Below are 26,928 nucleotides of genomic sequence, written 5' to 3'. Positions count from 1 at the left end.
AACTCCGGCCAGGCATAGTTCGACTCCAGAGAGACTCTATTGCCAATTATATTAGCACCCTAGTACAATTATAAAGTGATGTATTAATACCTTTCAACACTTGCACCAAAAAATTAACGCAGAAATATTCCAAGTCCAAAAAATTTCAAAAATCTGTTTTTTTCCCAAAAAATCTTTTAGTTAAGTCCGGCAGGGGAAAGTTTAATCCACGCAGGGACCATATTACCATAAATTACTATGCCTTTCAACACTTGCACCAAAAACTTAACATTTGAAAAACCAACGCCGACGCTGAGTGAAAACATAAGCTCTCCCTCTTCTCCGAAGAGACGAGCTAAAAACTGTTTAAAATAATCATGTTACAAGCATCATAACAATAAGTATTCTTAATAGAGGCAGCAATGTCACTGTCTGATACATATATATATATATATATAGGCCTCAGACAACAATTATACTTCCGGGTTATTGTACATGAAAGTATTACATATGAAAATTCAGGACCGTTGCATTGCCAAAATTTTTTTCCTCACTTCGCTGTTGCAGATATGTGCAAAATTTTAACAGAGATTTATAGTGCAATATTTATTCTAGTGATAGAATTTTGTTTTGACACCATTTCCATATTTGTTTGTGTGGCAGAACAAGGGGAGTTATAAGGCTTGAGTAGTAATATTTCGTAATTACAGATTTTCCCTTGTTATAGTGGGGTGGTGACACTTAAATATAAATACAATGTACTGGATCTACTTCAGGTTTATTTTCAACAGAATTACAGAATTGCCTATTTCTGAACTTACTACACTAGCTAGTCGTACCTCTAGCATTTAAGTTGTTTCCTTTTGTCATGAGAATATAATTAGCGAACAGATAAAACACAATTTATGTGAGACATTTTGACAAGTTAGGTCAATCTTTTTGTAATGTATGGCATAAGAAAACGTGAATTATAAATTGGCTTCCATCACACTTATTTCAGTAAGTGATCTGAGAGTCACTTTACTTAAGTTTCGAGATGTAATTTCCCTATGGACACATTAAGATGTCAGAACATAGAAATAAAATTACATTTCTGATAGTAAACAAATTCTGTCATTTTGTCATACATGTTAAACTTTCATTTAAGCAATAACAACATCAGCTCTTTTCACACATGAAATCCAAACTAAAAACATTTAGAATCAATACATTAATGTTAATAAGACTACACAGTACAATATTAGAATTATTGTAAAACCAAATCATTGTAATGACAGTTAATGTACAAAATTGAATGGTAACAATTGTTTATCAGTGACAAGATTTTCTGTTTCACATGTTATGTAGTTTCAAACAAATATCTTGTATAAACTTTGCATATATTTACAATACTAAATATTGAATTTTGCATTTGAAAATATTATACAAAATTGAATGAAGGTTTTTCAATACATATACTATTAATGATTTCTGATACTTTCTATGTACATTTGTATAGCTATCTGTTTCCCATAATGGCCATCTTCAAAATCCCATTGAGCTAAGAACAAAGCATAAATAACTACCGTAAAAACATGTGTAATTTGCGCACCAGTCTAATTTGTGCAGGTACTTTTTCGGGCTGAAAATGCTGAAAAAATCTTTCTATCTGTATATTTTGCACATGAAAAATTTTGACCAAAAACGATGTATGAAAATGACACTAACACAGATTAGCACAAAACTTTGCTTAAAATCATTCTACTAAATACTTGATTAAAATTCTGATTATTTTGTATTTGTTATGAGAAAATAGCAAAATTCTGTATTGTTTATTTCTTTTAAATCGACCGTAAGAGGAAAAGCTAAGGTAACCGCCGTGCACACAGAATTATGAACATTTGTCAGCTCAAACTTACACACACTTTCAAAGAAAAGTAAAATTAAGTACGTTTGTAATCACTTCTGCATATATCGCCACAAGGACTGATTTCTATTTAATTGTGATGAATCCCTAATTAACTCAAGTATCAACACATATAGTAGGTAGCTATACATCACTTCATTATCTGACATATTTGACAAGAATAAATTGCTGTGTGTATGTTTATTAATCTTCAAGCTCCTAATGGGAATTTCTGTCGTTTTCCAAGATTGGCGGACATTGACAATTGACGATCTTTTTTCTGTAAAAAACCTTGAAAACGTTTCTACCTGTATAATTTGTGCACCCCCAACTTTAAACTTTATTTCAGTACAAAAATCTGCGCAAATTACACAAGTTTTTACTGTAAGCTTGATCTATGAACCAAAGTTGAAAGTTTCATTAACATCACATTTTCAAACTTCAAATATCCAAATGGTCCTTGGTTGCCATATTTGTTCATCTAACTTCAAAAAAGTTTTAAATGTTCTCAAAAAATATGTAGAATTTATGTCTAACTCAAAAATGAGCACATGACCGCCATCTTGAATATCCATTCATGCTCTAAAATTGTGTTAGATAAATTCAGACTTTAATACTCCTGTAGTATAAACAGTAGACATATATAGTGGTAGACATCAATTGGGATTGTGCAATACTGTTTGTTGGCCATGGTGGCCATCTTGGATTTTAGACTGACCTGGAAAATTATACTTGGTCAGGTCCATCTCGGGATCATTTCTGGCAAGTGTGAGCTAAATCCCATGGGTGGAACTTGCGAAGAAGTTTAAAATAGGCATTGTTCAGGAAAACCATGATTGCGCAGTCATGTTACAAAATGGCAGTGAGTGAGTGTCTTGACTGCCATGTCAAAGTTTTTACCATATAAAAAAATAACAACACTTTGTTACCTTCCGGTCCTAAGATACCCACCAATTTCAAGCTCGATGGCACCAGCAGAACTGGAGGAGAAGCTTAAATTGTGTTTTTTTTTTTCAAGATGGGAGCCATGGTGGCCATCTTGGATTTCAGACCGATCCATAAAATAACAACACCTGGTCAGGACCATCTCAGGATCATTTTGATAAGTTAGAGCTGAATCCCATAGGTGTTCAGGAAAAACATGATTGGATTGTACAATCATGTTACAAAATTGACGCCATGGCTGCCATGTCAATGTTTTCACGGGGGCGAAAAATTAGAGAACACTTTGTTGGCTCCCCTTCCTTAACATCCTTGCATATTTTCAGCTCTCTGGCACAAGTGGAACTGGAGAATTTTAAAATCTGTTTTTCAAGATGGCTTCCATGGTGCCCATCTTTGATTTCTAACTGATCTGGAAAATATCATCCATGGTCTAATAAAATCTGTACCTACCATCTCCTAATGCATTATAAATTACTTACTTCATCATCAGCAAATGGAAATTTCTTAATCTCCGTCATGATAACAAAACAGTTGTCCACACATCCAAGTTCCAGTACCTACAATAAAGGAAATTTAGTGATCATGTCTGATTGTAGGCCTAATGGACAAACACATTTTTGTGGGACATACTCTTCAAACAGTGATTCAGGCTTCATGGTGTTGTTGCCCTTGACCCTTTCAACGGGTGATATAGGGGAGGCAACTCTTATAAACATCTTTTCAAGAAGATTTTGTACGAAAAAAAATACAGAAACCTATAGCTAGAAGGCTGTGTACAAAGATATGTGGACTGTGTAGCATACTGTAGGTGTATGTACGAAAACGGGCCCCCTGAAATGCTCTTGTAACGTTATTTCTCTATAAAGATCATCACAGACTGGAGCCAACTTCCAGTCGACCACCGAGGAGAACTTTTGTCTCGTCTCCACTGTGACTATAAAGTTAATGCGTTCCTCCTCCCCGTTGATTTAGGCCTATATAATATATGCCAGAAGATGTTTAACGTGTAAGCATCGCTTACCTTTTTGACATCCTTAATCGGAACCTTGACGACTATATGACCTCTTGCAACTTTAACTTCAGTCTTGAATACTTCAAGAGCTTCAAGTTTTGCTGTAGTCTCAAATCCAGTTGGTACAGTTGCTTCAATCCGACAGAATAGTTCCTTTTCGTCTGCTGACATTTCACCGGCCACGTTTTCCATGGGTGCCGCCATTTTGAATCTCGTTTTTGGTCACATGACAGTCTCTAGAAATATATACACACGAGTTTATTTCCGGGGGGAAATCCCAGCTTTCAGTCGCTCAGTGCACACACACAACGTGCTGATCCGAGAGGGCCACATTCTCCACTGGTCGATATTTCAGCAGGTGTTGCTAAACCACGCTGACTGTTATTATATCGGTCAGCTCACGGTAATATCAACAGTCTGAGGATAAAAAACGACAAGTGTAACCAGGATTTAAGCCTTGTGTGTATTCGTTTTCTTGTCAAGAATTCGGAGGTGACAGTTCGTGACCCATGGAGGTACCGACATGAGGCTTTATTTCCGAAACTGGCGAAAGATCGCTTTCGGAATTTTAGGGATCTATTTTATTGTGTCCTGTTACACCGGTTACCTGTTGATACGAAGGAGGATTTTGAGCAAATCTCGATATGACCTACAACGCATCAGAGAACTTACTGGTAAGTACACAAGCACATGTTTACAAGATTAATCTGTTAAATGGAAAGAAAACGTAGACATTGTTTTGTAGATAAGCTGACAACAATTCTAGTGTTTAGTTTTCGTTGAGTAAGTTTACGTTTTAAAGTTGTTCTCTCCAGTCCGTGCGTTATCTTGCATATAGTATCGGACCGTGTTGACCCTGGTGACTCGTGTCAGAACTATTTGACCTTTTGTGTAATGTAAACAATGCTATCTCACGTCATGATCGCGGTTCATCTGTGTCCACACTGGTGTCTATGACAGCAGAACCGACCACCTGTATCATTATGTAACATATGCACGCATAAAGCATTGTCATCTTGAAATCAGGACAGATTTTTATGTGGATTTTATCTGAATAGTTACGGGTAAAAATAATATCTTTAAGACATATAGCAATTCTACACTAAGCCTAACTGCAGGAGAGTAAAATTTTACATGATAAGCCAACCTAACTAAATAATACCACACTATTTTATTTACTGATGGTTATACCACACAATTTCATTTACTAACCATCAGTAAATGAAAGTGTGGTATAACCAGCAGTAAGTGATATAGTGTGGTATAACCAGCAGTAAGTGATATAGTGTGGTATAACCATCAGTATGTGATATAGTGTGGTATAACCAGCAGTAAGTGATATAGTGTGGTATAAGCATCAGTAAATAAAATAGTGTGGTATAACCAGTAGTATGTGATATAGTATGGTATAACCTGAAAACTTCTTCTTTAGGTTTCAAACTACATCAAATAGTGATGATTTTCTATTATCTGTACTTAGAATTTACCGAGTTGTGTTGAAGTTTTTGAAGAAAATAAAAAAATTAGAATGGAAAGAATATCCCAGACTGCCATTTTTCACGAAGTGTAAAATATACAGGAGGACCATGATCTATCTGGAAATGGCAGGGAGCTCGAGGCTATTGGCATCAGTGTTAAACCACCACGATCTAAGTCCTACTGCAGGCATTGGCCACCAGAAACTTGTATAGAAGTCTATAGTGTATAGAGTCTAGACAGCTGGTAATTTGACCTAACATTAGACATAAATGGTCAGAAATTTTATCTGACCAAAACCATCTGGGTTCATTTGATTGGTTGGTATAATGTTCACAGTGACATTGGGATTGCTTTAGAAATCAATTTATGTTAATTAATTTAGGTAATAACTGTCCATTCTAGCTATCATCTACTGTTTAAATCTATCATTGTGTTTCGACCTATTCATTTAATTCTTTAATCTGCTTGCAAAAGTTATAATACTATTCTGAGAGTATAACATGCTGTTAAGAAATAAAGTAACACTGCTTTCTACCACAATACCCTGTGTTATTCAACTCTCAGACCATCAGTTAATCATTACAGCTGTTGATTAACAATCTGTTTATACCACACGTGGTATAAACTCTGTACGCATTTTGATTGGCTAACACGGTGAACTTTGACCCAAGCTGCAATTGTTATTGACATCATAAATAATCTAATGACGTCACATCACCGGGTCCCGGACGTCACCGGTACACTTTATTTGCATACGCGAAATTATACTTGGCCACGTTTCCCTTTGATTCAAACCAATATTATTGTGGTAGAAACAGGTCACACGACTCGAAATTGTTGGATATGGAATTTATTTCACACTCGTAAGTTATTTTTTAAAAGCTGCAAAAAACACTCGCTAAAGCTCGTGTCTTTTGTAACTTTAAAAAAATAACTTACTCGTGTGAAATAAATTCCATATCCAACAACCACTGGTTGTGTAACCTCTATATATATATATGTTTTTATGAAAAAAAAGAATCCACCATTACTGATGTACCTGAGGTATGTGTCTACATCTTTACTGGTATTATATAAGTTATAACTCCAGACCTTTGTACATGTTGTTGAATTATTATCCTTACAAAGGAGTTAAAAACTTTCAGGTTATGTATATTATAATTCAGCCGTTTGATTTACATGTAAGTATAAAGTATATTGAATAATATCATTAAAAGAAAAATAATAACATTTAAAAAAAATGATATGAAACCTACAAAACATTTTTTGAATTTAATTGATGTATACCAAATTTAAAGAAGTATATAGAAACTGAAATTACCAGGAATCAATACTTTAAAAAAAAAATTCAAACAGGTAATGTTATTAACTAATGGCTATACAGTATATATAATACTTAAAAAGTGCACACACTGATCTATTTATGAATATTACAGTCCATAGTGAGATTTCAGGATTTAGACGAGTATTTTTGCTGCCTGCTCATCTCTGATTGGACATATTGGCTCAGTTATCTGGCTGTGCTTTATAGTAGCTTGTTTGAATGTATGTCTTGATCTCCTTTGATGCAGACCTAGTGATTCACATGTTTTCTTTGATTATCGTTCTTTCACTACCCAGTATCCAGCATCAGGTTGATCAATGGATGAATGAATCATTAATTGTAAGTTTAAACAATAAAATACTGTTAATGATTTTGTAATCATTAAAGACATGGGATGGACTTCTTTGTAAAGACAGTTAACTGTACTTGTACTGTGTGAGCTATAGTTAACTGTACATGTACTGTGTGAGTTATATAGTTAACTGTACATGTACTGTGTGAATTATATAGTTAACTGTACATGTACTGTGTGAGTTATATAGTTAACTGTACTTGTACTGTGTGAGCTATATAGTTAACTGTACATGTACTGTGTGAGCTATATGTAGTTAACTGTACTTGTACTGTGTGAGCTATAGTTAACTGTACATGTACTGTGTGAGTTATATAGTTAACTGTACATGTACTGTGTGAGTTATATAGTTAACTGTACATGTACTGTGTTAGTTATATATAGTTAACTGTACATGTACTGTGTGAGTTATATATAGTTAACTGTACATGTACTCTGTGAGCTATATAGTTAACTGTACATGTACTGTGTGAGCTATATGTAGTTAACTGTACTTGTACTGTGTGAGCTATAGTTAACTGTACATGTACCGTGTGAGTTATATATAGTTAACTGTACTTGTACTGTGTGAGTTATATATAGTTAACTGTACTTGTACTGTGTGAGCTATATATAGTTAACTGTACTTGTACTGTGTGAGCTATAGTTAACTGTACTTGTACTGTGTGAGCTATAGTTAACTGTACATGTACTGTGTGAGTTATATATAGTTAACTGTACATGTACTGTGTGAGCTATATAGTTAACTGTACATGTACTGTGTGAGCTATAGTTAACTGTACTTGTACTGTGTGAGCTATAGTTAACTGTACTTGTACTGTGTGAGTTATATAGTTAACTGTACTTGTACTGTGTGAGTTATATATAGTTAACTGTACATGTACTGTGTGAGTTATATATAGTTAACTGTACTTGTACTGTGTGAGCTATATAGTTAACTGTACATGTACTGTGTGAGTTATATAGTTAACTGTACATGTACTGTGTGAGTCATATATAGTTAACTGTACATGTACTAGCTGTGCTAATTGTTGGATAGAAGTTGGTCAATCTGTAGGTTTTCAATGAAATTATATTTTTTACATGTACACCTGTAGTATCAGACATAATTAGGTATGTGATTATATGTCATAATATTAAGCTAGCTGGCAGTGAATTTGAATATGCCAGAGAATTCTTATGTTTATGGAAACTTAAACTATAAAGGGTTGTAACTGAAAATCATAATACAATTGTCAGTGGAAATGCAATTATTTCCTAGCTATATTGTGTCTGACTTTCTATAGTGTTACTGTGTGAATTAATCAGTCATAACAATCAAAGCACTGCTTCCTAGCTGTATAATTATGAGCCAATAGCTCTCTAATTGGATGTGTATGCTTGTTAATCAACTAGTTTTATCCCCAAGGCAATGTTACACTTATTAGACAAGGTAACAATATTAGATGAATTATAATATCCCAGCTGATCATCCATTACCTAATTGTGATCTACCTGGCCCCAGCAGTATCGGGATGCTGGAGAAATAGTGTAGTTGTTGATACAGAAAGACAAGGGAAATTCACAGTAACCTGATTTAGCTTGTCCAGAATTCACAGTAACCTGATTTAGCTTGTCCAGAATTCCCAGCACCACCTGGTTGATTTATCAGTTCTATAGACAGGTGCTTGTTAATTGAGATTTACATACCATTATAGGTACCCTGTTGATTATGTGATGATTTACTTACCTGTAAATATGTTACTTATACACTCACCTGTATATATGCTAGATACTATTATAGCCTGTTAGTTGTGAATGGCCATCAGTACCTGTTGAATGGAATGGTCTGATTTACCTATACATTGTAGCTATGATAGAAACTGCACTGCAAGCTAGACTTGCATAAGTCTCTCTAAAGTAAAATATACATAATTTTCATTGAATTACCTTTTGACTCATTCTTTCTGGTCTAGATCTGTCTGAAGTATTTTTGATATGATCAGATATGATTCTCTATAATTGATAAGATTTTGCATATATACTTATACAAGTTTATAACCTCTTTGGACATTAAAAAGTGATGTTTTAACTGACTAAGTCTATTAATGAGGGTCAGTCAGACACTACTGGAGCCATGCAGGCAGTACTATCTATATCCAGAGTTATAGGCCTTTCTTCAACAATTATTTCATTATAACCTGTATGTGTCAGATTGTCTAGATTTTGGGTTTTGTCATTTGCTTTTATGTCACATCATATTTGAATGAAATGTTTTTCATGCAAATATCTGTAAACTTTGGTCATTCAATCAGGTTTTTTTTTCTTCTAAATTTCTTTTTGTTTTCAAATGATTCATTAGAAGAAAATCATTTTCGAGTCTATCGAGAGTCAAAGTTCAGATGGTGTACTTAACATAATTATTTTGTATAATTCTTTCACTGTATCAGCATGGCAATTAAATAGTTTAATTATACATATCTGACTCGGAAGTACAGTTCCTGAAATTGTACCTATACACTATACTAATAAAATATATATTTTAGAACATGATTGAGACATTATATAGATATATATATAATTAGATAAGTATATCTTGGACACAGGTGGGTATAGTGAAAGACCTTTATTAAAGTAATGATGACATATACCATTTATGACTAAATAATCCAGTCTAATTTAGAGTCATGCAGTAACGTTAACTCTGACGTAGACACGACTAGTTTGTGAAATGTTTGCAATTGGTTACAATGGGCCAATCCTGTTAGAATTCCACTTTACGGTCGATCTTAAAGAGCTGCAATGATACATCAAACAGGTGAACTGTGTGCAGAAGTTAATTTGGTAAGAGTTTAATGGCCAGGGATGGCCAAGATCTTGAAAATAGACCAAAATAATGAGGCATTTGTGTTTGAGGTAGCTTAAAGTCAGGAAACTGAGCTAGTTTATAATTACGACCCTCAGTATCCTCCTTCTGATACAACCCTTAACTCCTATGAAAAGCAGTATTATATAATTAAAGAACATAGATTTTGTTTCTCACTAAGAAGCTAAGTCTTTTGAAAAAGTTTTGGAGGAGAGTCATGTTTGCAAAAGTGTTTTTGAAGCATTATGATGTCTGATCATCGTGATGCATTCTTCATACCAGGCGTATATATTAAACCTTTTTTATGTATATATACCTTGAACATTATATCATATAATATAAAATTTGTTTGGACTTAAATAACCATCCAAGAATATGCTTGAGTTGTCAAACAGTTTGGTTGATCCTAAATTCATTTGACTATAATTATGTAATTAAAATGTCCGGGAATCAATAGCCTATATATATATATGTATACTGATCAAAAGCTTCAGAATGTTTAGTGTTCTATAGGTAGCAGTATTTTAGACTATATAAGTACTGTCTTTTAGATATACATGGATATGCCAGATTAAAATGTTCAATTATTGAATGTGTAACTCTTCAAATAACTGTAACTTTTTTTTGTAGGCATGCTAAAGTGATCTACAGTATACATATATATGGATAATTGAAATTCTTTGCCTTTCACGGAAGACCTTAGCCTAAATACAGGTTAATCATCATGTACATGTTGGTGTTGTTAGGCATATAGAGTGTAAGACCAGCAGGTTTTCAAGCCATTTTATCTACACGGATTAATGCCAGTAAACAGAGGTAGATAACATTTCCATGTGTTATTAGACTTCTTTGGTAACTTTAAATCTATGATAAATTTATGTCTATACTATATCAACTTTAAGTCAAAGGTAATTTTATGTCTATCAGTCTGGGAGTTTATGGTAAACCATAATTATAACTTTTCAAAAAGTATGGCTAACCATCACTTTTACCATGTGGGTCAAGTTATGGTTTACCATCACTTTGTTAAAAGTTGTGAATATCCATCTCTTTTAGCTTCCACACATTCAGGGAGCATTTATTATTCATACTTTTAAAAATAAAGTCATAGTTTTTCATAACTTTTCTTGAAAAAGTTACGGTTTTCCATTCCATCACACAAAAGTTATGGTTTATAGTAACTTTCACACAAAATTCTGTTGTGCATTGTTCAGATCAACAGATAGGTCATGTACCTGCAAATTTATGTCGTGCATTTCGAATGTTGCTGAGGAATAACTTTGTCCAAGAAATATTACGCTTTTACAAAGGAGAAATCAGACAATTGTCTATGGCAACTAAATTCTATTGTAACTTACTAAAGTTAGTCTTTGATAACTTTGAGTCTATGGTAACTGTAAGTCTATACTTATAAGTCTATGGTAACTTTATTTAGTCTGTTGTAACTAAGTCTACTTAAGTCTATATGGTAACTTTAAGTCTATACTTATAAGTCTATGGTAACTTTAGTCTGTTGTAACTAAGTCTACTTAAGTCTATATGGTAACTTTAAGTCTATACTTAAGTCTATGGTAACTTAAGTCTGTTGTAACTAAGTCTACTTAAGTCTATATATATAGTAACTTTAAGTCTATACTTAAATCTATGGTAACAAAGTCTATTCATAAATCTATGTTTACATTAAGAGTATACTTAAGTCAATGGTAACTATAAGTCTATACTTAAGTCTGTGGTAACTTGAAGTCTATGGTAACTTAAGTCTATGGTTACTTCAAGTCTATACTTAGGTAAGTCTATGGTAACTTTAATTCTATACTTAAGTCTATGGTAACTTATAAGTCTTTGGTAACTTGAAGTCAATGGTACCGATGACTTAATTAGTCTGTGGTAACTTGAAGTCAATGGAAACTTGAATTAAGTCTATGGTAACTTTGGATACTGACATATTCAGTAGTAAGATAGTATTTTGTCTGCTGGATGATATAATTATGCGGTAGTAAGACCAAATATATTGCCTGCTGGATATTATTGATATGATAGTTTGAATTTATTAAGATTTATGATGTACTGCTTCAATTACTGAGTTTGATGAGAAGAATTCTGTACGTTTTGAATACTTTCAGGACATCTTAATGTGTTATGAGTAAATAATATTCAACAATTCTGATTTTTGACCACGGACCAGATAACTTTAGTCTTTATTATATATATATATACATGTATATGTCTGCCACCGAGGGTGTTGACAGCTGTGAGGTCTATTGGGCGGTATTACCTAATTATAAGAATGGACACAAGATTATGAGACTCAGAGAGATTAATCGAATTAAATGAATTTGAATATGTGTATATAGATCTAGATGTAACTACAGAAATAGGATTATGTAAAACTTATGATTTATAATCCTCAGTAAGTAACAGACTAACTTGCCCTAATTAAGACCAGTATGACATTATGTTATATGTTTAAAGTATGCGTTTATGTATAGAGTGAGATATTACTATTAGTCATGAGGAGCTTATGATTTTACCAGTATGGATGTACATATGGAACTGTCGTATAAAAATGGACTCTTAAAGCCACAAACTCACAAAGAAACATATATCAATGTTTACATTTTCAGCTTTTTACTGTTTTCGGACTTGATACATATATACCTAACAGATTATCGTGAATCAGAAACCGAAAGAAAATGTGTATTTATGAAAGTATACAGGGAATTCCCAAAAATAATAACTGGCTGCCGGACCAAGTTTCTCTGAAAATTAGTCCCACAATGCAACAGTGGGTTTTACAGTTCATACAAAGCGTGGAACTGCGAAAACGCAGACAGATTCTACAAAAAACAAAAACCAAAAGTGTGTGGAATCCGTAAAACCCAAGTATGAATTTCCTTCGGAAAGGAAATGATTCGTTGGAACTTAATTAACAAGAGAAGAAAAAGGAATAGACTCGAATTCCGATTTTTCCGGACATCTATTGGATTGCTGGTTATAGACTTAAGCTTTTGAACATTGTCAACTTCACCGATCTAAGATTTTATCGATGTTTTGTATGCATATTGCTACATTTTAAAATTATAGTATTTAAATGTAAACTATGTTTGTTTATTTTGTTCAGTTACCTGGGTATTTCGCGAATATTCTGTTAATATGTTTAATTGAAAGCATTATAAGGCAAAGTTCACGTATGCTCGATATGTAAACAACGGCCATGTGTGTAGTTTATGTGAAGTGCACGTTGTTATAGCTTCATTCTCAGCTCCTTGACAAATCTCGCTATAAATATAAATGCAGCGAGTTATTTTTATACACTGATGTCTCAAGGACTCCCCGGTCAAGCGTCCATGCCAGTGGTCATTTTAATGTTGGGAGAGCGTGAATGAGCATCTTGGATTGCCATTAATACACGTGTGCAACAAGAATTTTAGGTTGTTCGGGAGTATGTGGCTTTAAACAATTGAAGAACTATTTAAAGTGATCAAAAAACTGTTTTTTTTTCAGTGTAGATTTTTCATTTCTTTTTAATGCAATATTTTCTTTTAAAGTTTTCAATAAATCAGTACATATACTGGTGCATTATTTAAGAACTGGAGAAAATGCAAATTCAATTCAAAACCTAATTCATGCATCAGGGCCCTCAGAAATAAGGAACCTGAATAAATAACTGGCTAACGATCATGTTACAGAGTATACTGTAATTATGCATGCAGATATTCACTGGACCTGACATTTATGTATCATGCAGCTCGACGGTCTTCAGTTACCACGGTCTTCAGTTACCACGGGGAAAATTTGCCTGCATTTCTGGTATAAAAAAGTGTTGTCTTAAATGATATTGTGTTCTATATATATGATACATTTTATAGACAATTTGACGAATAAGTTTCTTGTAGACATTTAAGATGACTTTCTGAAAAGGATAACTTTAATAGATGTTGATAGTCACCTTATAAAGGAAGTGACTCACGAAGGCTGTAAATGGGACCAGTGTTCTGTTTGTGGTCGACAAAAAATATGATAAAGATAGTCGGAAAAAAACTTGGGTATAAAAGCGAGTTATCTTTCATTGTGAATTCAAGCATTTGAGTGTGAACCATGCCTGAGTGAACTTGTACACAGACTGACACAGTTCTAAATCATACTCCTAATATACCTGTCCTATTGTAACAAACAATCGCCTATACCTGTTACATGTAATACCACGCTACATTAGGTCCAATACCTGTTTCTAACACACTTCTTTAGCCTTTAGATAGATATTGTCCGTGACGACAAGGGGAGGATCACGATACCATTCATAGCACTTTAAAGTGAGATTTCTAAATATCCCTGCTATATATAGCATGAGATATTTGATAAATTACTATTTTTATGACCAGGGTGTCAAAACATGTTGAACACAATGCGACCTTTGATTCTATAGGTATTGTGTCACACACTGACATTTGTCACTAACATTTTTAAAAGTCCCTGTTGATGTAAAATGTATACTTGATTGATTTTTTTAAGTGAATCCATTTTATTTTACTTACAACTTTTACACCTGATAGTCTAATACCCTTATACAGGTACAGGTATAATAGGGGCTGTGTCTGCATTATTTATTGGGAGGAAATACAGCAATTAAACATAATACAATGTTAATGGGTACAAAATTCACAAAATGACTGCAACCTTGTCGGGGTTGTATATATATGTAAAGATGACGTAACTAATCAGATGTTGATTATTAGACGTGTATGAAAATTATATCAGTATTCAATTTCATCAAGCAGTGCAGTTTTTAATTTCTATTCTACATAATTGGAGGTCTCAGTTTCAAGTAAGACATGGACAGAGCTAATTCCCCTGAATTTGAAAAAGAAATACGGTATACATGTTTAAAATTCTAAAATAGAGAAAAAATTGGCAAATGTTTGAGTTTATAAACTTGATGGTTTTAGCAGATCTAACGATCCAATTTCCTGATTATCCATATGGATGCTGACCGTGTCGTTACTCCAAGATCAAAAGACACAATTTAAAATCTGATCTACACACTTTAGGTGTAATATATTATCTGGTGTAACGGCTCCACGGTCCTTCATAGTTTTAGTTCACATCCTCAACATCAAGTACAACATATCACCTGTACGTATATACTGTACCTGTATATTACCTGTAGGAGGAGCAGCTTGTTTGTTACTTGTTTGATTTTTACCTGTCAGGTGTAAAAAGGTGAACAAGAGGTCATGTGGTATGAAACTAAAGCTTTGTTCCTCAGGCTAGAAAGTTAATGATCAATGTTTAATGAATGTTGACAATTCTTTTGAACCTTGTACATGTTTTGTTTAATGTAAATTATCTGCAGATTAAAAACCTATTTCCTGTTGCATATATATACAATTAATTCAAACATCAAATACAGTGAACAACAACTGCAAAAACTGTACATTATTACATCACCTAAGTAACCGGAGCTTGTTTAAAAATGATGCTTTAAAAAGTAATGGCATACATATTTATATGTGACAGCTGAAAGGGTCAGAGTCATATTACAATGATGTATAAAAAATAATTAAATAATATTTTATCATTATTAAAAATAGCTGCAAGTTTTGAATTCTGTGACATTATATATATATTATATATTAGCTAATGAAAATGATATCTCACAGTTAAAGGGATTACCACTGATGCAGTATTGTTCTGATAAAGTTGTAAGTGATCGTAAATGTGATATGTCTATGATAAAACTATATATACAGTTTAAGACCAAATCAAAATTATTTTACCCCAGTGAAACAGAGAAACTGACAACTTAACATAATGATTGGATTGTCTTAATTGTTTAATTAATTATATAGTTTTAATTGTCTGACAGTGTTAAAGTTGATGCTTTGATTGGCATACAAATAATGTATTTATCAATGCTTTTAGCTGCCAAAGGTTTACTTTAGTAAGGGCCCAAAGTTTGAAAAGTATTTGTTTTTAAATGATGGAATTACTGATCTGACAGACATTTTCTTTTTCCTTCATCATAAATGACAATGATTTTATATACCTTTAATACATTTTAAAAGTACACTATATACATGGCATACTATATATATATATATTCCACGTGTTGATATACCATATCAGTGACATATGGCCGTCCAGGGTGTGTTATTTAGTAAGTTTCTTACAAAATCTTGAAAGTTTGCAGACATGTTGATATGGTGTTATTTTCTTGCATGACAAACTGAATCGTGATGTTTTAACTCTGCATTTTGTCCTTGACAAGGACACATAAAAAATCGATACAGAAATGTTTATCCTGTAAGTTGTTTCCTTTCACACAGAAAAAAGTTAGTCACTGATCCATCGAGAGATGGAGTGTAAATGTGTATACTGTACTGTATATCGTTGTTGGTATTTTATTTCAGTTTTTTGGGGGAAAACTAAATTTACATAGAAAATAGGAACAAAATATTGACATTCAAATATACCTGTGGAAAGGAATCATTATATGCAATGTTTTTGAAAGTTGTTTTGTAAATGCAATAATTGAAACAAGACACGAAAAATCGATCATTATATGCCTTCAAATTTAAGGTGCAGGTGAGATTCATCTGGTGTCCCTAGGCCTGTGATCCTGTGACCTCCACCGTCACTGTCAGAATTGAATTTAACTGAAAATCAATCAGTTTAATGTATATAATTTCTCTTAAAATTTCAATTGAAACACAGGTGTAAAATAAGTCCAGAATTCTGGCACATATTTCTCCAATGAAATCCAAGTGTAAATCACTTGGAAAGTCAATAACAAGTTTCATTTTTCATGGTTGGAAGTTTAGAGCCTATGTATGCCCAAGCCTATTTTACTACATGAATGTGTGTACTGTACCACCAATCCTTAAGGTCACAAGGTCATGTTCAGAATTAGCGGATAATTAGATTTTCATAATTAGGTGTCTTATCAGCAAGTAAAACCTATAGCTATAGGCCTGCCAGTACCTTATTGTATTGAGTGAACCATATATTTGTATGATGAGTATATCGTCTGCTAGTATTCAATAAGAAACAGGTCTAGGATCTGGAATAGAAGTAAAGGGATTTTTGGTTGATATAGTAGAATCTATATGGGTGGATTATAGGGTGCTGGTAGTAATTGTATTATCATCAGACATGTTCCTGAATGCATGCACAGACAGCACAATTAAAGTTAAAGTTGTTTGTGAGTATATAATATTTCTCACATTTTTCACAGGGTTATCCCATGGTTCACACAGCTAGGAAAAAGTTCAACCCTTTTGGGGTGAGATAGGGGGATCTCAACCCGTCGGGGGTGGGGGGAGGGATTGTTGAATTCCCAAACACGAGGCTTTAAGCTTGTCGATCTTCACATTGTGTGTGCCAACCCCTCTCCTCCCCCACCCCAACCCCTCCCCCAGCTATTCATATTTTGGTTCTTTAGGAAGTAAGAATCCAAGTGTAATTAAAGTGGTGAAAAGCTTTCTATTTCCTCAAAAATAACAAAAATGTAAAATGACAACACAACTGACAATTAATCAAAATAAAGCAAAAGAAATGATACAAAAAACGGAGATCTATCTGAGAGCACAGAGCCAAATCAGGTGTTCCCAGACGATAATTACCTGTACCATATATTTTGTATCTGCTTTAATCTACGTGTACAACTGAATCCTTCCTGTGAATTAGGTTGTATCTGAATAATGTGAGGCTCTCAATATAGAAACAGGGGGAGTAATAATGTAATTACAAGGCACTCTATACCAAGTCGATATATCAGCATGTCTAGCTTATCTAATTATATCATATATATAAGGTTATCATATTGCGAGTGCCTAAAATTTCCACTAACAAAATGAAATTTTGAACTAACAAACTTTATAGCAGTGATGTCATTGATTTTAATGCAAAGTAGAAAACATACAGGAATCACACCACTTATCAGAAAGGTTTAATTTGTCATAAAATCATAATTTCTAATGTTGGTATCTATTTTCCACTCATATTTTCACTATTTATGCTCATGAATCATGAATATGAACAGATGGTTGTGGGAAACAAACTAGCAAAAATTTGTGAGTATAGACCAAATTTTAACTCGCATTTCCTGCAATTTAACTGGCATTTTGCAATATTGTACCTAATAAGATGTTTTTGCAAATTATTATAATATGAATGCTGTAAATATTAAGCTAATGGTGTTTATTGACCACTTTCTTGTCATCTATTTGTTCTGATCTGGAGAAGATTGGGAACTTTGCTGCATTTCTGCAACATACATTGCAGCTTGTGATAAAACACTCATTTCACAACAATTTTGTAAGCAAAACATATCAGGTAATTCAACAACAGAAAAATGTTGAAATGGTGTCGTCTTGTTGGGAATGTCACAATGTCAGGGTACAATGTCAGGGTACAATGCCAGGGTACAATGTCGGGGTACAATGTCAGGGTACAATGTTGGGGTACAATGTCAGGGTACAATGTCGGGGTACAATGCCAGAGTACAATGTCGGGGAACAATGTCGGGGTATATACGTACAATGTCAGGGTACAATGTCGGGGTACAATGTCTGGGTACAATGTCGGGGTACAATGTCAGGGTACAATGTCAGGGTACAATGTCACGGTACAATGTCAAGTTATGCTGTTGATTCCCATGGTTTTTGGACGCATATATTTTTTTTCTCATTTTACTCTTTAAGAAATGAAATAGATAAAAAATTGAATGGTTTTCCATGAAATAAACATATGTTTCTATCCTATAACGGAATATATCGATATTCTGTCATGCTCTCGTAATGTGTTAAGATCTATGGGAAAACATTCAACATCCTCTTTATATGTAAATAATATTGGATATGTGGACATCTTTTAATCTTCATAGTTACACATGTACTTTCAGGTCGGCTTCCATTTCAAATAAACCCACAAAGGTCATACCGTTAAATCAAAAGGACCGCAACCAGTGTTTCCATTTCCTACAATACGTACAGTAGCATAAATTCCGAATGGATGAATTATATATAGGAGGTAGTTTTTTGCTGTAAATACAGAATCTGTAAGTCTTACAGCCATATAAAACACATGTGACTGGTATGGAGAGAAAGGAATTTCATTCTAGCAAGTTTTTATGGAATAAATTGTCTGCAACAAGTACATGAATTGTTTTAATGATTAGGCAGTCTGTTGGGAGAAGAAAAGGATATTTTGTCTGGGAAACTGTTAAAATGTCACCTCAGGCCTATTTAGGGCTAAGCTCAGACTGTTGGGTAGCAGTGTGTAGACAACTCCATTCTTGTACCAAGGATGATTGGAATTCCAGAAAGAATTTTTTTTGTCAGGATTTCCATAAGTTTAATTTCTTCCATAGAATCTTCAGGTGTTACTGACAGTCAATATCACATACACTGTGTGTCTCTGTCGGCTACAGCTGGTATAGGTGGAGTGAAATGGGATCTATAGAATGTTAAAAAAGGGGGAACTCTTCGATTTCACAAGCACTAAATTTTCAAAGTTCAACTATTGTACTTAATTTTATATGTGCATATGCTATCATACTACAATACAATTTGAATTATATTTTTCCTGCCTTGAAAATTTCTCCAACATTTTTCTCAAAACTATAAGATGGCCCGCCACAGCCTCTGATTGACCGAGTCATGTAGTTTTCTCTAAATAGCACATCTAAATATAAATTAGTTGAATGGATAAGTTATGACATAATCAAGATGAAACAAAAAGAAAATGGACATTTCAATGTCCACAATATATGGCCACCCATTAGAGGCTTCTGATTGGTTGAAATTCAGATATTGTCAGATTTACGGGTTTACCACATGACTCCGCCCATCGCTAGGTTTTGTCAGTTAGCAGAGTCATGTAGATTGTAAACCAGTGAATAGGCCTAGGATGAAAAGTGGATAATACGGGTGTGGTAATTGACATGAGAAACCATGGTGAAATCCATTTTCTGATCAGACAATTTAGAGGTGTAATTTCTCATTGATAGAAATGTAAATACCTGTATAAATTTTTATTTGTACTCCATGCAATGGCATTTAAAAAAAAAAATCATTGAAAGTATTGAATTGTTCAATTTTTGTAAAATTTGGTATGTTATATTACATAGTACACCAGTACAACTAACACGACTGCATTGCAGTTCTATTTTTGGATTCATGAAAAATGGCTGCAATTTTCTGGCTTTTTATTGAGAATCGTTGGAAATTCAGATACTATTTGTTCCATATCAAGATTATTTGCTTGTATAAGAGAGCATTGTTCTTTTGTTATCATGATCAGTTTCCCTGGTTTTCAATGGTGTAGCTCTTTTATTAGTGCCAGCTGGGAGCTTACAGAAGGTATGGGGGCAGGAGCTAGTGCATGTGGTAGTCCATTATCCATCTGTCCTTCAACTTTTAACTAAATTCTTCTAGAAAACCTTCATGAATACTGATATTTAGCCAGGAGGCAATCATGGGAAGAGTACATTAAAATTTCCTCATAAAAATGATCTGGACATATCTATATTCATGCAAGGTCATAGGAGCCATTAAATAGTTGAAAGTTCCTTTGCAAATCCTCTGCTCATGTTCTAAAAGACCTGGGTACTCATCTTCAGCTAGTTAAAAGTACCTGCTATGGATCCGGAGTGCTATCGAAATTTCTAGTGCCATTGACCTTGACCTATTATCAAGGTTACAGGGTTCAAATATGTTAAACCTGAAGAATCTTATTCACAAGTTCCAGAAGACACAGGGTCTTTTTGATTTGTCAGTAGCTATATAGGTATCTAGGACAAATTGGTATAAGTTTTCTTCATATACTGGTAATTGACCTTGACTTTTTTCAAGGTGATTGAATAATATTGAGAAAATTTCTTCCAAAAATCTTCTGCTCGAGAGTACATATATACGTATACGTAAGGCCAAAAGGCCTCATGCCAGCACTGGTACCTTATGATAGCTGGTTTTTCAGCGACCTTCAAAACTTCAATTCAAAATTTCAAGAATGTTCTTCCCACACATCATTGGCATAAAGTCAACATGAAAGCTTGAAATATAATTATTTACAATTTATTCCTTTTAAGTGCTATAGCCATGTGAGCAATTCAGGCCCTGTTGGTCTCTTGTTTATTTTTCATTTTCATGGATAATTTGTTAATGTTACTGTTCTACCATCATGACAATGTGAGTTACCATGGGTTACACATCTTGTTTCGCTATCTGTAGCTAGGACAAGAGGTACTTGTGTGCTGTCAACTTGTACAATGGTAGGGAATTCTCGAAGTATACGTATTTACCAGTTAGGTATTTGTCAAGTTATTTCAAATTGATTTTATAACAAATTTAGCACTAGGTGGGTAGGCTATATACCAGTTCTGAACTGTGTACACTGAAGATGAAAGTGTCATTGAGTGAGTTGCCTAAATTGCCAGCCTTTTCCCCCTAGAATTATAGGAGGCAAAATATATGTTCCAAATATAACTTCTGTATGCATGGTTGTTGTCGTCAGTACCTGGAAATTGTCATTTGGTATTTGGATTTCATTTGTCATCTAATGTCCTCAGTGATTTACGACACAGTTCTGTAACTCAATTTGTCCATGTGACTTCCTCGCTGATCTCCCCATGGACTGCAATGTTAAATATCGGTATGTTCTTGACATTATATACACAGTTCTCTATCACTATAAAAGAGTTATTTTAAATGGGTGATAAAATTCATGAAAAATAAGTTTTGTGGCAATCATGTTATCATTATTCTTAACCCGTCTTGTAAACGCTTTCATTTAAAAACAATAGCAGATAAAGCATTTATATTTAAAGCACATGATAGAGAACAGCAAGCTGCAGTCAATGCAAGTGCACCTTAACATTTTAGTGATTCGAATCGAAGGTCATGCAAGGTCATAGATATAATTTAAATTTTTTTTCGAACAACCATAACTTCTTCAAAGATCGTTCTATTTCATTTGCGTTCAGTGTGTCATGTAGATCATGGTCTGAGGTAACTTTTTTTTCTTTTTTATCATCAGATGAACAATGACATTTTGAAAAAAAAAGTTTTTCAGCCAAAATTGAAAAAATGAAGTAAAAAATGTAGTAAAAATTGTTCATCTATACAGCTAGACTTCAATTCCATATTTGATATTTGGCACAACAACTGCATGTAAGAGTGGCTTCAAAAAAGGTTAGCACAGTGCATGGTGTAGTGAATGGTTGGGGGTTAACTTTTCTTTGTAATATATATATGTTATCAGAAAACAAATCAAGGTCAAGATCCCAGAATAGTCATGATCATGATCATAAGGGATCAAATATGGTCAAAAATAAAGAAAATAAGAATTGATATTTTTTTCATTGTATATGATTTGGTTTTCAGTGTTTGAAAGTATGTATGAAAATTCCTTAGACAATTGGTCTACAGAAAATTTAAATCCCTTAGCCCAAGTCATTTTTCGATAGACCTATTTTGTAAACATATATTGTTTAAAGTAGCATAACTGCATCACGCAAAAGATTGCATCATCAAGTTCATACTCACTTAAATGTTTGAAGCCAATAACACGCTATTCTCAGTAAAAACACCTTGATTGTAAACTCTGATTTCATATGATCGTTTGTCAGAAAATGTAGGAATGTTGTTAACATGAATTAAAATGTATGTCAGGACTTTTCATAGCCAATCGGGCCAACATTTAGAAATTTTACATAGACCGGCCAGGTTTTCTATAGCCTCGGGCCATCGGACCACCTTTACTTTCGAACACTGGGTTTTGAATTTGTTTTTGTTTAACGTCCTATTAACAGCCAGGGTCATTTAAGGACGTGCCAGGTTTTGGAGGTGGAGGAAAGCCGGAGTACCCGGAGAAAAACCACCGGCCTACAGTCAGTACCTGGCAACTGCCCCACGTAGGTTTCGAACTCGCAACCCAGAGGTGGAGGGCTAGTGTTAAAGTGTCGGGACACCTTAACCACTCGGCCACCGCGGCCCCTTCATTGTATATGAAAGAACATGATTCACTGAGACAAAATGAGCAAGTTTTATGATAGTGCAATAAAAAAATGGTGCAGAAATTAAATGGCAAATTTCTCCCAAAATGCAGTTAATTTCCTTCTACTCCTATATCTTTACACATACAGATTTGATATTTGGCACTTTGATACCATGTACGATTGCCTTCAAGACTCATTGCTTTTCATTGACCTTTACCTTTGTTCAAGATCACAGAAGTCAATTGATAAAAAATAAAAAATTAAAAATCCTTTTTAAAATGGTTTTGATCATATTTAGAAGAAAATTTTCCTATGAAGATGTGTGCAACGTTTCAACGTCAAATCACGAATAATAATAAAGAAACGGCACTTTGAAAAACTTTTTCCCACCAAAATTCAGAATATAATAATTACATTTCAAATGTTTTTCTTTCAATACACTACCACGTACAGACTTGATAATTGGCACATATATAGCTTTAATGACTATAGCTAGCTACAAAAGGTATGCAAATCGTTGACCTTGACCGCCAAAGTTCAAAGGTCATGTACATGGTTCAAATTCAAATGACCGGTTAAAGAAGGAAGTGAAAAGAAAATGAAGAGAAAACATAGGTATACGTATCAAAGCGACTGTCAAAAACGATAACATGTCTACGATCATTTCCTTGATGGAAATTCTGTGTTTTTATCTTAATCAAATCTAGTTAGGATTGTGTTTTAATTTGTTGGTGTTCATTAGATATCCATACTATCTAAGTATTCTTTTTTTTTTTTTTTTGACAATTAATTATATAAGAATTCGGTGATGTACTGATCAATGAAAGCATCTTTGATTTCTTATTATATGTTAATTATTCTGTATAGTACATGTATATATGTATATGTATGCTTAAAAATTCTGAGTACATGTAGTAAAATATGTTTTTAAAAGTAAACTGACCAGCTTGTTGCATAACTCAGGTATTGATAATTCTCTTTTACATAAAATGTACATTTATGAGTGTGTGCGGTTGTTGGTAATATAAGTTAAATGGCTGTATGGTTGTTATGATTGATGTATACTCACACGTATACGTATACATGTACCTATGGACGGTAAGCTAAAAAAAGTTCAATCCATCTTTACAAAGAAATAGTCACTGTTGACACAGCTAGCTTTAACAGTGAGAAATGTTTGCATTAGAAATAGGACATATTCACAGACATGTATAGGACCATTTAAACAGATTCAGTATTGACATGTACTACGAAATTACGAACAGCTACCTCAAAATTCCATAGTTCACGATCGCGAGGAAACAAAAATATCAGTGAAGTAAATTATCATGCTATTGTTTTGTATCATAATTATAATACGTCATCGAAATACATCCTGTAATGATTGTGATTTACTGTGACCTTCCTCAGCTATAGGTTACTGTTAGTGATGTTACTGTTAGTAATATATGGTGATTTACTGTGACCTTCGACAGCTATATAGGTTACTGTTAGTAATATATGGTGATTTACTGTGACCTTCCTCAGCTATAGGTTACTGTTAGTAATATATGGTGATTTACTGTGACCTTCCTCAGCTATATAGGTTACTGTTAGTAATATATGGTGATTTACTGTGACCTTCCTCAGCTATAGGTTACTGTTAGTAATATATGGTGATTTACTGTGACCTTCCTCAGCTATATAGGTTACTGTTAGTAATATATGGTGATTTACTGTGACCTTCCTCAGCTATATAGGTTACTGTTAGTAATATATGGTGATTTACTGTAACCTTCCTCAGCTATATCTAAGGTTACTGTTAGTGATATATGGTGATTTTCTGTGACCTTCCTCAGCTATAGGTTACTGTTAGTGATATATGGTGATTTACTGTAACCTTCCTCAGCTATAGGTTTCTGTTAGTGATATATGGTGATTTACTGTGACCTTCCTCAGCTATATAGGTTACTGTTAGTAATATATGGTGATTTACTGTGACCTTCCTCAGCTATAGATTACTGTTAGTAATATATGGTGATTTACTGTGACCTTCCTCAGCTATATAGGTTACTGTTAGTAATATATATGGTGATTTACTGTGACCTTCTCAGCTATAGGTTACTGTTAGTAATATATGGTGATTTACTGTGACCTTCCTCAGCTATAGGTTACTGTTAGTAATATATGGTGATTAACTGTGACCTTCCTCAGCTATATAGGTTACTGTTAGTAATATATGGTGATTTACTGTGACCTTCCTCAGCTATATAGGTTACTGTTAGTAATATATGGTGATTTACTGTGACCTTCTCAGCTATAGGTTACTGTTAGTAATATATGGTGATTTACCGTGACCTTCCTCAGCTATATAGGTTACTGTTAGTAATATATGGTGATTTACTGTGACCTTCCTCAGCTATAGGTTACTGTTAGTAATATATGGTGATTTACTGTGACCTTCCTCAGCTATAGGTTACTGTTAGTAATATATGGTGATTTACTGTGACCTTCCTCAGCTATATAGGTTACTGTTAGTAATATATGGTGATTTACTGTGACCCTCAGCTATAGGTTACTGTTAGTAATATAGGGTGATTTATTGTGACCTTCCTCAGCTATAGGTTACTGTTAGTAATATATGGTGATTTACTGTGACCTTCGACAGCTATAGGTTACTGTTAGTAATATAGGGTGATTTACTGTGACCTCCTCGGCTATATAGGTTACTGTTAGTAATATATGGTGATTTACTGTGACCTTCCTCAGCTATATAGGTTACTGTTAGTAATATAAGGTGATTTACTGTGACCTTCCTCAGCTATATAGGTTACTGTTAGTAATATATGGTGATTTACTGTGACCTTCCTCAGCTATAGGTTACTGTTAGTAATATATGGTGATTTACTGTGACCTTCCTCAGCTATATAGGTTACTGTTAGTAATATATGGTGATTTACTGTGACCTTCCTCAGCTATATATATATAGGTTACTGTTAGTAATATATGTAACCTAAATGTAGTACTACAAAAATAAAAAGTTCTAATTGTTTCATCTCATGAAAGGAAATTTCATTTAAGATCTTACATTCCTACAGTGTGATATGATATAAGCATAAAGTGAAAACCAAATATTAACACTAATTTTCTGACATTAATACCTATAGCTCAGTATCAACAGTTTAAACTAACAATATCAGAGTTTATATTTGTGCTCCTGTTCCACTTAATTTTAACTCGAGTATATCACCAGAGATGAAGTCTTGAGTGACCTATATCAATAATTCCAAATGCCTTTTGTCCTAAACAGTTTACCTTTTTTCTATTCTCAGAAACCCCCAGAACAAATTTCAATGAAATGTTGCAGAAACATTCCATGGCTAACGATCAACCAAAATTGTGATTTATATGGTCCCCACATCAGGGGCGGGACAAAAAGGGGTTCTCTTAGGGAGGGGGTAAAATGTTATTTACTATAGTTTATTTAGTGAAATAACATTTTTGAGCATCATTTGTTGAATTGCCTGTGGAAATAATCAAAAGTTTGTTAGCATAATTTATCAGTGTGGGATATGGCAGTTTGATAGTATGAACATATTGCAATTTGGCCCCGACTGATTCCCAGGGGCGTGTATGACAGAGCCAATAGACAGGGCCAAAATAGGTTAAATTGCCTGAAATTTCAAAAATCTTCTTCTCAAGACCCATATACGCTATTATCTCAAAACCCATATACGCTATTATCAAATACTCTTCATAGATGATTATTGGTCTTAATATAGAGCCTTATGATGCTAAATTACCAAAATTGTGAATTTCATGACCCTGACTGACCCCCGGGGACTGATGGGCCGGGGGCCACAATGGGTCAAATCCACTGATACATATAAGAATTTAGGTGATATTTATAAGGCCATATAACTCCTCCAAGCTTATAGTGATGCGTTGTAGCATCTTGTTCCCATATCACACCCTATACTACTAGTAAAACCAGGGGGGAACTATATATAGATTTCTGTCTGTAATTCTGTCCACTCACTCTAGTAGACAAGATGGACAAATGCTGTAACTGGTTGTGTATTGATGTAATAGTTACTAAAAGCCGTCCGGGTAAGAAATGATCATACTCAA

General features: G+C 33.8%; 2 protein-coding genes across 3 annotated transcripts in view; one reads left to right on the top strand and one right to left on the bottom strand.

The window, feature by feature from the left end:
* Positions 1-4,144, bottom strand: part of LOC117331768 (THUMP domain-containing protein 3-like) — a 33,500-nt gene extending 29,356 nt beyond the window's left edge. Inside the window, exons 1-2 of the mRNA XM_033890646.1 lie at positions 3,831-4,144; positions 3,289-3,366 (exon numbers count right to left, since the gene is read on the bottom strand). Coding sequence (XP_033746537.1) covers positions 3,289-3,366; positions 3,831-4,025 — 273 coding nt within the window. The 5' untranslated portion in view covers positions 4,026-4,144. The remainder of the gene's footprint in view (positions 1-3,288; positions 3,367-3,830) is intronic.
* Positions 4,145-4,313: 169 nt separating this feature from the next.
* The window catches only part of LOC117331769 (ribitol-5-phosphate xylosyltransferase 1-like), a 151,426-nt gene continuing 128,811 nt past the window's right edge, over positions 4,314-26,928 (top strand). For both annotated transcript variants that reach the window (XR_004533648.1, XM_033890647.1), the window contains exon 1: positions 4,314-4,495. Coding sequence is in view for 1 of the 2 variants with exons in the window: in XM_033890647.1 (XP_033746538.1) it covers positions 4,345-4,495 (151 nt within the window). In the remaining variant the exon portion in view is untranslated. The remainder of the gene's footprint in view (positions 4,496-26,928) is intronic.

Source organism: Pecten maximus, chromosome 7 (genome assembly GCF_902652985.1).
Source record: "Pecten maximus chromosome 7, xPecMax1.1, whole genome shotgun sequence".
Lineage (NCBI taxonomy): Eukaryota > Metazoa > Mollusca > Bivalvia > Pectinida > Pectinidae > Pecten > Pecten maximus.
The sequence above is the reverse complement of the archived record's forward strand: the minus strand, read 5'-3'. Positions and strand labels throughout refer to the sequence as shown.